At 36.3% G+C, this 12,569-nt stretch overlaps 1 protein-coding gene across 5 annotated transcripts in view; it reads left to right on the forward strand.

Annotated features, from left to right (window-relative positions):
- The window catches only part of USF3 (upstream transcription factor family member 3), a 50,309-nt gene that overhangs the window by 18,379 nt on the left and 19,361 nt on the right, over window positions 1–12,569 (forward strand). For 3 of the 5 annotated variants that reach the window (XM_072812141.1, XM_072812144.1, XM_072812142.1), the window contains exons 2-4: window positions 7,885–8,010; window positions 9,967–10,031; window positions 10,542–10,570. In XM_072812141.1, coding sequence (XP_072668242.1) covers window positions 9,985–10,031; window positions 10,542–10,570 — 76 coding nt within the window. In that variant the 5' untranslated portion in view covers window positions 7,885–8,010; window positions 9,967–9,984. The remainder of the gene's footprint in view (window positions 1–7,884; window positions 8,011–9,966; window positions 10,032–10,541; window positions 10,571–12,569) is intronic. The other 2 variants (XM_072812139.1, XM_072812140.1) reach the window with 1 other exon arrangement.

The raw sequence follows: 12,569 nt of genomic DNA on the forward strand, positions 1-12,569 counted from the left end.
TTTCGAGATGACGAATATTCCTGCATGAATCTTCATGTACAAGTTTTTGTATGTGAACAATTGTTTTCAGTTATCTTGATAATATCTAGGAGTAGAAATGCTTGGTCATATGGTAACTATGTGTAACATTTTGAGGAACTGCCAAATTGTTCCATAGTGGCAATATATGAGAGCTCCAATTTCTCTACATTTTCACCAATACTTGTTATGGATTGTCATTTTTATTTTAGCCATCCTAGCATATGTGAGGTCATATCTCACATGTTTGTTTTTTGTTTTTTAAGATTTTATTTATTTATTTGAGAAAGAGAGCATGAGCAGGGCAGAGTGGAGGGAGTGCAGAGGGAGAGGGAAAAGCAGACTCCCCACTGAGCAGGGAACCCCATGCTAGGTTGGGCTCCACCCCAGGACCCTGAGATCATGACCTAAGCCAAAGGCAGATGCTTAACTGACTGAGCCACCCAGGTGCACAATACGTGATTTTTATTTATATTTTCCTAATGGCTAATGTTACTGAACATCTTTTCATGTGTTTATTGGCCGTTTTTATATTTTCCTTGGAGAAACATCTATTCAGATTTTGTGCCCATTTTTAAATTGGGTTGCCTTTTTTTCTTTAAGATTTTTTTTTTAAGATTTTATTTATTTATTTATTTATTTATTTATTTATTTATTTATTTATTTATTTATTTATTTATTTATTATAGACATAGAGAGAGAGAGAGAGAGGCAGAGACATAGGCAGAGGGAGAAGCAGGCTCCATGCACCGGGAGCCCGACGTGGGACTCGATCCCGGGTCTCCAGGATCGCGCCCCGGGCCAAAGGCAGGCGCTAAACCCCTGCGCCACCCAGGGATCCCTAAGATTTTATTTATTTGAGAAAGTGAGCAAGTGAGAGAACATGAACAGGGGACAGAGCTGGGCGAGAAGCAGGCTCCCCACTGAGTAGGGAGCCTGATGCAGGACTCAATCCTAGGACTCCAGGATCATGACCTGAGCCGAATGCAGACACCCAACGAATGGAGCCATCCAGGCGCCCCAAATTGGGTTGTGGGTTTTTTTTTGGGGGGGGGTTGTCTTTTAATTATTGACTTGTAAGAGTTCTTTACATAGCCTATATACAGTTTCCTTATTAGAGACATGATTTGTCAATATTTTCTCCCATTCTATGGATTATTTTTTTCACTTTCTTGATGGTGTCCTCTGAGCATGAAAAATCTTTAATTTTGAAATCTAATATATTTATATTTTTCTTGTGTCGTCGTGCTTTTGGTTTCATATCTAAGTTTTAAAGTGTTAGCTATTATGTTGAGCCATGATATGATTCTTTCTTTCTTTCTTTTTTTTTTTGATATGATTCTTTCCAAGTTAATTTTTGTATGTGTTATAAGATAGGGATCTAAATTTATTCCCTTGCATGCGAATATCTCATTGCCCCAGCATCATTTGTTGAAAACGTTATTTGTTCCCCCATTGAATGGTTTTGGCACCTTTATTGAAAACTACTTCGCCACAAATATAAAGGTTTATTTCTGGGCTCTTAATTCGATTCCATCGATCTGTGTGTCTTTCTTTATGCCAGTACCACACTATCTTGGTTACTGTAGATTTGTAGTAGTTTTTAAAATTGTGAACTCTCTTTTTTCTTTTCAGTCTTTCTAAATAGTGCCTGACAGTAGAATTCTACTTCAAAAATTTAACACCTGTCTAAAGCAGATTATTTGAATATTTTGTTTTATGAGAAAACTATAAATCAAGTTGCTTTTTATTTGCATATGGCCTCTGATTGAGGTTTTATTTTCTGTGAGCAGGGGCCTTATGAGAAAATAAGTTTTCTGGGCTAGATATTACCACTATATTGTTCAGGACAATAAGATATAAATTGAAACAGAAGGAATATAATAGTTGAAGACATGGTTTTGCTAAAATGTACCATACTGTGTTTTCTTTTCTTTTCTTTTCTTTTCTTTTCTTTTCTTTTCTTTTCTTTTCTTTTCTTTTCTTTTTTTCTTTTTTTCTTTCTTTTCTTTCCTTTTTTTTTTTTTTTTTTTTTTTTGCTGCATGGGGTAGAGGAGGTAGAGAAGCACTATGAAAATAGTTAAGGACTTAGTAGAGTCAGATAGTATTAAATTAGAATCCTGCCTCACCATTTAGCTGTGTGATGTGGACAAATTACTAAATTATTTCAATGCCCCTTACCTTATAAATTGAGATGAGGTTGTGTGTATAAAATAGTTATAACATTATTTGTCTCAAAATAATTTTTAAAGTGTTTATGAACAGAGCATTGATTAAATCTGGAGATGTCAAACATTTTATATTTGTAGCACAATTTTTTGCTTTCCCTTTTTTCTCTTTTTTTTCCCTTTGTTTTTTATCTATATTTTTTATTAAGGTATAATTCATGTGTCACAAAACTCACTCTTTTAAAGCATATAATTCAGTGCTTTTGAGCACATTGACAAAGTTCTGCAGTCATCTCCACAATCCAGTTCAAGAGCATCATCCCTAAAAGAAACTCCTACCCATTAGCCATCACCCTTTGTTCCCTCTCCCCACTCCTGACAACCACAAATCTACTTTCTGTCTCTATGGATTTGCTTCTGGGCATTTCATATAAATGGAATTATACAGTATGTGACCTTTTGCGTCAGGCTTCTTTCACTTAACATAATGTTTTCATGTGTTACCCAGGCTGTAGCATGTATCTGTACTTTATATCTTTGTATCGCTGCATAATATTCTCTTGTGTGGACATAGCACATTTTACATATCCATTCGTTATTCAATGGGCATTGGGCTTGTTTCAGTTCACTTGCTATTATGAGTATTGCTGCAACAAACATCTGTGTACAAGTTTTTGTGTGAAGTTTTTTTCAGTTCTTTTGGGTATATACCTAGGTAGCATCGCTGGATCATAGAGTGATTCTATGTTTTACCTATTTGAGGAACTGCCAAACTGTTTTCCAAAATGATATCATTTTACATTCCCACCAGCAATCTGTGAGGTAAAAGTACACTTTTGAATATAAACATGTATTTTTGCCAGTTTTATTAAGGTATCATTGACAAATATTGTATATATTTAAGGTATACAGTGAGAAAACATCTGATATCTATTTATACATTATGAAATGATTACCACAGCTAAGCTAATTAATATCCATGCACTACTGGGTATTTACCCCAAAGATATAGGTGTTGTGAAATGATGGGACACCTGCACCCCAATGTTTATAGCAGCAATGATCACAATAGCCAAATTGTGGAAGGAGCCATGATGTTCTTCAACAGATGAATGTATAAAGAAGATGTGATATATATATATATATATATATATATATATATATATATATACACACACACACACACACACACACACACAGACACAATGGAATATTCCTCAGCCATCAGAAAGGATGAATACCTACCATTTACATCCACAGAACTGGAGGGTATTATGCTAAGTGAAATAAGTTAGTTGGAGAAAGACAGTTACCGTATGGTTTCACTCATATGTGGAATATAATAGTGAAAGGGACCATAAGGGAAGGGGGGAAAACTGGGGAAGAATTACAGAGGAAGACAAACCATGAGAGACTCCTAACTCTGGGAATCAAACAAACGTTTGCAGAAGGGGAGGGGGGTGTGGGGAGTACCGTAATTGTGTGACAGACTTTAAGGAGGGCACATGATGAGATGAGCACTGCGTGTTATACTATATGTTGGCAAATTGATAAAAACAAAAAATAATTATAGTTTAAAAAACAAAAAAAATCAATAAATAAAATAATTATAGATTCAAAGTTACAAAAATGTTATGTACTATTGAATCCATGCACTAGTGATGTTCTTTCCCCTAGTAGTGACATATATCAAAACTAGGAAGTTGACATTTGTTAACCAACTTTTAAATTTATCTTCTTTTAAATGATTTTTAAAATTCCCTGTGCTGCCCAATATGGTAACCGCTAGCTACATGTAACTATTTAATTTAAATTACTTAAAATTACATAAAATTAAAAGTTAATTCCATGGTCTCACTAGCCACATTTCAAGCATTTAATAATACCCACATGTGATCAACGGCGACCATATGGACAGCACAGATACAGAATATTTCCACTTCACAAAGTTCTTTTGGAAAGCCCTGATCTAGACTGTGTTCTTCCTGAGGGAAGACTTGCCTTTTTCATCTTTATAATTCCTACACAGTGTGGGCATTCAATCCATACCTATGATTGAGTCTAGTCCTCTCCTCTGTTTTACATGTTAAGAAATTTGGGCCCTAAGTAGTAATAAATAAAATAATACCTAGCTTTTGAGTAGCAAATCTAGAGAGCTCATTTCCCTAATTCCAGGTTCACTGTTGTTCTCATGTGGATTCATTGGTTTGTGAGCTTATTGATTTGTATCAGTTTTAGAGGAACAGTATTAAAATAATGCACTTCTCAAACTTTATAGTGCAAAAAAATCAACTAGGAAGCTAGTTAGAACATCATATTTCTGGACTTGTCCTTCCTAAGATTCCAATTCATTAGGTCTGGGGTGGGGCATAGGAATCTATATTTTATTTTATTTTTTGGAATCTATATTTTAAACATATGCTTAGTACTGTGTGGTAGTAGCATAAGGAAGCTCAGAAAAGATACAAAAGAACAGAGAGCCTAGAAATGGAACTGCAGTAATAATACACATTTGATTTTTAATAAAGTAACCATTGAGGAAAGGAAATCCTTTCAACAAATGGTGTTGGGACAACTAATCCTATGGAAAAAAAATGAATTTTAACCCCTACCTCCTGCCTTATATAATATGGATCATTGATCTAAATATGACAATATCATAAACCCTGTAGAAGCAATCATAGGAGAATATCTTGGGGATGAGTAAAGGTTTCTTAGGCACAAAAGGAATCATCATAATTAAAAATTGGTATAAGTTTTACTTCATCAAGAACTTTTGCTTACCAAAAGACACAATTAAGAAAATGCATAGGTATACCACATAATGGGAGAAAATATTTGCAAATTATATTTCAGACAAAGGACAAATATCCAGAAGATATAAGTGACTCAGTATATATATGAAGATTTTCTATAAGTCAATAATAAGAGGATAAACAGTCCAATTTAAAAAACTGGCAAAAAGATATGAGCATACAAAATAAGACCTACAAATGGTCTTGATATGCACATTAAAAAAGTATTCAATATTAGCAGTCATGTAGGAAATGAAAATTGAACTATAATGAGATTCTACTATATACCGACCAGAATGGTTGAAATGAATAGGCAGGCAGACACAACCCAGTGTTGGAAGGATTTGGAGGAACCTGAACTCTTAATTTTGGATGGGAGTGCAAAATGGTAGTGTCACTCTGGGGAAAGTGTGACAAACCTTCTTATAGAAGTCTTTTTGAGGGGACACCTGGGTGGCTCAGTTGGTTAAGCATCTATCTTCAGCTCAAGTCATGATCTCGGCTCAGGGTCCTGGGATCAAGCCTTGCATCAGGCTCTCCACTCCGGGGCGAGCGAGTCTGCTTCTCCATCTCCTTCTAAGATCTCTCTTGCTCTCACTCTCTCTCAAATAAATAAAATCTGCAGAAGTCTTTTTTGTGGAGATACTTTTTTTCTCTTGGGTAGATCCTTAGGAGTAGAACTGTAGGGTATATAATAAGCATTTCCATTCCTAGATATTTACTCAACAGAAAGAAAGACTATATCCATGAAAAATGTTACACAAGAATGTTCATGGGTGGCCAAAACTTTATTCATAGTGGCCAAAACACAGCCCAGGTGTTCATCAACAGAAAAGTGAGTAAACAAACTGAACTATAAACTCCCACACAATTATACATTGATACTTAGCAAAAAAAAGGAACAAACTGCTGAATAAATTTCAGAAACATTATGCTTAGTGAAAGCTTGACACAACAGAATCCTCAGTTAATGCATTATAAAGTTCAGTGCTGAAAAAAATGAGAACACTGGTTGTCTTTGTGGGTGTAGGGGAAGGTATCGATTAGGTAATGTCATGAGAACTTACTCCAGTGATGGTAATGTTCTGTACCTTGATAGGAGTTGGGCACACAGGTGTGTGCATTAGTCAGCACTCACTGAATGTTAACACTTAAGAATTGTGCATTTTACCATGTGTAAATTTTCCTGCAAGGGTCAAAGGCAGTTTTAAAAGTTGTGATTTTGATGCAATTGATCTCAGAACTATGCTTTGAGAACCGTTGGATTTAACTAACTTCAGAAATAATTCTTTCTTCCTATAAAAAACAGTAATTCATAGATTACTAATTAACATTTTGAAATTTTTCTTTAAAAATTCATGGTGGCGGTTTGGCCCCTGCCTTTGGCCCAGGGCACGATCCTGGAGACCCGGGATCGAATCCCACGTCGGGCTCCCGGTGCATGGAGCCTGCTTCTCCCTCTGCCTATGTCTCTGCCTCTCTCTCTCTCTCTCTCTCTGTGTGACTATCATAAAAAAAAAAAAAAAAAAAAAAATTCATGGTGGCACTTTAAATATTTTAAAGTATTTTGTAGCAAGATTCGTATTTAATTATATAAATATTGTATTAAAAGTAACATTTCCTTATTAGGAGGTTAATGAATCCGTGGATAAAGATGTATGGCAATATTATATAGTTTATTATTTCAATAAGTGTTCTTTTTTAATGTGAGGAATGCAATTTTAATATCAGGAGTAATGTATGGAAACAATTGTGCATTGATAGATGTAATTGAATTGGTTAAAATGTGGTTTGAGATAGATCTTTATAGTGACATTGTGTAAACTGGCTGATATACCTTTCAGGTAAATCCCTGCCTCCCACCTCCCCCCACCCCCATGCAATGAATATGTTTACTTATGTGATAGGCCTCTAGTATTACTTAATTTAAGATTCTAGATGTTAAGAAGATTGGAACTTCATGCATCTTAAATGGAACATGAAGCTACAAACTTTCAAAAGTGCTCCAGAGGAACAACTAGAACTGTGACACAAATGACCAAATGCTGACTCATGGATATACAGGAAATCTGACCTTATGGGTTTATAGGTGAAATTATATGTTCAGCTCTCTTGACACATCCCAAATAATATGCCCCCTTCCCCTGCCCACCCGCCCCCAGGATAGGCTATCAGTCAGATGCCTGAAATTCCACCAACTAAAGATACCTGCCTTTCTAAATTTTCCTGATAGGAATCTCCTGGGGGCATTCATTAAATTTCAGTCTCCTCCCTTAAAGATTAAAATACGTCCCTTAGTGACTGATTCAGTGGGTGGGGTGGGGGATGGGCTGACAATTTGTAGTTTTTAACTAGCACCTTGTTGAAAATACAGATTCCTGGGCCCTACCCAGCACTTCTCCTTAGGGAAGAAGCCCCCAAATGCACATGTTTCAGAGCCTATAGAATGCACCAATCTAAAGGCTGTCTTCTAGTGTCACTGCCCTCCGGGGAGACCCTTGAGTAAATTCTCAGTCACTATCACAACAGAGAAGAGGGAAGTAGGAAATTGAGGGAAGATAATTTTAGAATTGAGGTCAGAGCTTAGCGTAGGACCCAGGTGGAGTAAAGTAAGAACTTGAGGGGCAGGGAGCATGTCTGAGAGAAAAGAATCTCCTGGGAACCATCCAATGGCTATAGGTACTTGCTACCATTTTTTAGGGGGGTGGGGCACATGGGCAACCCACTGGAGAGTGACTTTTTATAGCAAGTACATTCATTAGCTCTCAAGTGGTAGGGAGAATTCAGGGTCCTTCTGTATGCCACTAAAAATCTGCATGCCATAGGTTGCCAGACCTTGTTTTTATGTGGTGCTAATGGAAACCTAGCAACTATAAACATCCACTGATTTTTCTCTTGTGTAGTAAGAAGAAAACAGAACTTATAGACCATCTTCTGGCAGAAGATGATAGATTTGGATCAGAGACGGGAGGCGTTGGAAGCCAGGAATCAAAAGTGAAAGAAATTCTGCAAGCCTTTGGGTGAGAAAGGTGACAGGGATTTCTTTATTGACTCATATATCCCATGTCATCATTATGTGTTTATCTAATGTGAGTGTGTTGCTTATAGGCAGATGTGTGCCATCCCAGATGTTAGGGAGAAGGTGAAATAAGCTGCTGGCAGTGAGTCTTGAGTGCACACTTCTCCTTGGGCTGCTTCAGCCAGTACTTCTGTCATTAGCTTGTCAGCATTCACTTCTACTTATTTTCCAGGACCCTTCCTCCACCTTTCCAGGGCCAAAGCTACACCTGAAATACCTTCGTTATTATTCATAGCTAACATTTGTCGAATTCTTTTTGCTGCTAGGCACCGTGCTGCTGTGTTCCCCCTTCATTTTTCATTCCTTTCTCAAAATAAGCCAATGGTCTAGATGCTTTGATTATGATCCATTTTGTAGACGAAACATCTGAGTATCTGAGATTCCAAGAGGCTATCTAGCTTGCCCAGAACCTCACAGCTAGGAAATGGCAGAACCAGATTTGAAACCCATGCTTTCTGTTTTTCTTTCTCATTTATTTATTTGTTTGTTTGTTTGTTTATTTATTTATTTATTTATTTATTTATAAAGAGAGAGCCTACATGCAGGTGCCTGCACACTAGAGAGTGGGAAGAGGGGCAAAGGGATAGAGGATCCCAAGCAGGCTCCATGCCTAGTGAGGGACCTACATGGGCTCGATCCCACAACCCTCAGATCATGGCCTGAGCTGAAATCGAGAGCTGGACTCTTAACCACCAAGTCACCCCTAAGCTCATGCTTTCTGACTTCCAATTCCACACTCCGAAAATGGGAAACTGCACTTGCACCTCCTTCAGTGTACCAGAACAGGTATCCCAACTGGACAGACCACTTTTAAAAGGCTGTCAGTCCCTGAGATCTAAAAGCATTCAGGTTTTCATTATGAAATTCTTGAAAATCAGAGAAGAGAAAGAAATCACCTATAATTTTGTTAGCCTTACATAACTATGACTAATTTTTTCATGTATTTGCATTCATGTATTTGGCATATGAATATATTTCCCTATAATACGTATATTCTTTAGCATCCTGACATTTTTTTTCAATTTTTAAAATTTTTTTTTAAAGATTTTATTCATTCACTCATGAAAGACATAGAGAGGCAGAGACATAGGCAGAGGGAGAAGCAGGCTCCACGTAGGAAGCCTGATGTGGAACTCCATCCCAGGACTCCAGGATCACGCCCTGAAGCAAAGGCAGATGCTTAACCACTGAGCCCCTCAGGGCATCCTGTATCCTGACATTTTATTTTTATTTTTATTTTTTTAATAATAAATTTATTTTTTATTGGTGTTCAATTTGCCAACATACTATCCTGACATTTTAAATACAAATAGAATTTTCATACTTCTACCCAGAGTTTAATGACTCCTGAAGGATAACATAAGACTTCTAGCAGTTTGAGAAAGGCTAGCAAACAAATGAATGAATTGAGTGAGTGGCTGCTTCCATGGATAGAATATTACATGTTTGTGTGCCTGTCACTTTTGTTTTTTCTGTGTTCAGAGAGGAGGACCATTGTTCTAGTTTAAATTCTGTAGAACACTTCAAACAGTATCATGAACAAAGAACATCCTCTGCCAACTCAAGTATGTTTTACCTGTCTTTCCAGGTCTTGCACAAATCCACACTGCCTTTAAACCTTTCTAGATTTCTAACTGCATAATGATCTTTTTCTATTCCAGTCTTCTCAAGCACTTTCTGGATACACCTCACATTTGACTTTCACCATGCTCTCCATCTGCTGATTATGTTTTTTGTCCTGTTTTCTTATACTTTTTTTCTCTCCACGACAGCTAAGCCAGTGCTTTTTCATGATGTCACTTTTATTTTTTAGCATTTTGATATTCAAACCAACTTACTATTAATCAATTTCTCTAACATATTAGTATAACTTTAAACTTTCTGGTGGTCTTTCCATGCCTTGTAGGTTCCTATCACTGTAATCATGCCAGAAATGACAGAGAATGAGACTCCTACAAAAAAACAGCACAGGTATGTAGTTTTGGTCCCAAAATAATATAGTTTGGGCAAATAAGCAGAATGAATCCCTACTTTGCTAAATAGGTAATCCTTAGGGAACTTATATTTGGTGCCTGGAAAACTGTTACTCTTCAGAAATATGTGTGGATAAATAAATACAGATTTACAGAAAGGAGTATAAAGTTAAAATTTACCTGTCTTTAACTAGTTCTTTAATTACATTTTTCAAATAGTTAAAGTTTTTTCAGTGATTAATTTACTTGCCAACCAATGATTTCTGGGTGTGGAAGAATAGAGAATTAGTTACTTCTAGAAATTGTAGATTCTAAATTTGTATCAATTTATCTGCAGTTAGGTTTTCACACCATAATATATATTAAGAAAATGTTTCTTCAGATGGTTTCTTGTTAATACCACAAATACAAATTCATAAAATTTATTTTTATGGTTCTCAAAATAAAAAGTGGTTAAAAATATATTCCCATAATTTTCATGTTCTTTTATCTGTACTTTCTGTTTCAGAAAGAAAAACCGAGAGACACACAATGCAGGTAGAAACAACAATTTAAATTTTATTTGATAGCACTTTTTGCACTCAAAATGAAGGCATACTGTAGTTGCTTGTAAGTTTCTATGTTACAGGGCAGCCCCGGTGGCGCAGCGGTTTAGTGCCGCCTGCAGCCCGGGGCGTGATCCTGAAGACCCTGGATCGAGTCCCACATCGGGCTCCCTGCATGGAGCCTGCTTCTCCCTCTGCCTGTGTCTCTGCCTCTCATTCTCTCTCTGTGTCTCTATGAATAAATAAATAAATAAAATCTTTAAAAAAAAAAAGTTTCTATGTTACAAGCATAGAATCATGATTCATGATATTTTAGGAAAATGTTCCTTACTATTTTTGTTCCTTTATTGTTTAATTGACATAACGCCCCTCAAATCTCATGAAGATGGCCTCCTTCTTACTATCTTCTGATTCATTGTCTATTTAGATAAATTAAAGATTAATATGCCCCTGGAACTAGTGTTTTAAGTGATTTCACTCACTGAAGAACTCCAGTTCTACCTCTTCCAAATGGAACAAAGAGTATGTGTCTTTGCAGAAATTCCAGAGGTGGCTGGTTGCCTAGAGGAATAGGGGAGAGATGAGCAGCAGGCTGTAGATATTAAAGGTCCTTGAACTGTCAACAGTCTTTTTTTTTTTTTTTAAAGATTTTCTTTCTTTATTCATGAGAGACATAGAGAGAGAGGCAGAGACATAGGCAGAGGGAGAAGCAGACTCCCTGTTGAGAGCCTGATGTGGGACTGGATCCTCGGAACCTGGGATCATGACCAGAGTAGAAGGCAGACGCTCAACCACTGAGCCACCCAAGTGTCCCGAAATGTGAACAGTCTTAAATGAAGTTGTGGAGTCCTCAATTATAGGAAAAAATGTAGAAAAGAAAGATTTGATTTTATGTCAGATATCAAAATTATTGGCCAAAGCTGGATAAACATAGAAGTAGTTGTGCATGCTTTTAAAATTTGGTACATTTTAAAACATTTTATTTTTTAGGGGCTATAGTCCAGATCTAAAACAAAATATTTTAGAAGTTAATATCTATTACTCTGTAAATGATATCTTTCTTTCCTTAAGGAAAGGTCCCTGGGGAATTTTTGTCTATGGAAAGAGGTGGTGAACACTGTTGGAATTATTGCTGGTCCCCAAAATGGGAATTTCCTGCTTTTGAATTCCCCTTTATCACTGTGGGTAGAGTCTTAATGTTGGGTTTTTTTTTTTTTTCCACCTCCACACATTTAAAATCCACTCTTAGATAAAAACAAATACTATTGTTAGAGAAGTCAGAAGAAAAGTGAGTTATACTTTATTGCTTTGCTGTCTTTTGGCCAAATGAATTTAATCTTTCTTGACCATAGAAGCTAAATATTTTTATTGGAATCAACTCAGATGGTGTCATAAATATGTCCTGATAGTAATTTATTTTGAGAGAGTAATTAGATATCATTGAAAAGCTATCTTTACTGCTAGACTACGAAGCAAAAAGTATGTATTTTACAAAACAAGGCCTGCCTATGGTCAATATGCAAGATCATCCTCTTAGAAGTACTGGCATCTTGTAAGAAAGGAAGGTTTCAGAACCTTTCTGAGAGAAAATAACCAAGACTATAATGTTTCTACTTATAGTGTCTTATTGAAAGTATTTAGATCATCTTGTACTCTCTTGACCCTTCCGTATGATCTTTAAAGTCTTAGCATGTAAACCCAGAATACTTGCTTAATTTGATTAAGATGTTGTCAGTTGCTCAGTTTCTTAGATGAGAAAAATCCTATGTGGCCAAAATGAATAGACAAAGCTCTGTAGAAATTTTGAGGCATAAATAATAGTTATTAGTTCTATATGAAAAATGCCTTCTAATCATCCTGAACAGTGTTTTAAGGTTCTGGAATCTAACTAAGTAGGTCTCACTTGCTCATGTAAAAAGGCAGCTGCTTAGTAACTTATCCTGTAAGGGGTTCTCAAATTTTAGTTATCACTAAAGCATTAGAGTAAAATC

Source organism: Canis lupus, chromosome 35, assembly GCF_048164855.1.
Source record: "Canis lupus baileyi chromosome 35, mCanLup2.hap1, whole genome shotgun sequence".
In the NCBI taxonomy this organism is placed as follows: domain Eukaryota; kingdom Metazoa; phylum Chordata; class Mammalia; order Carnivora; family Canidae; genus Canis; species Canis lupus.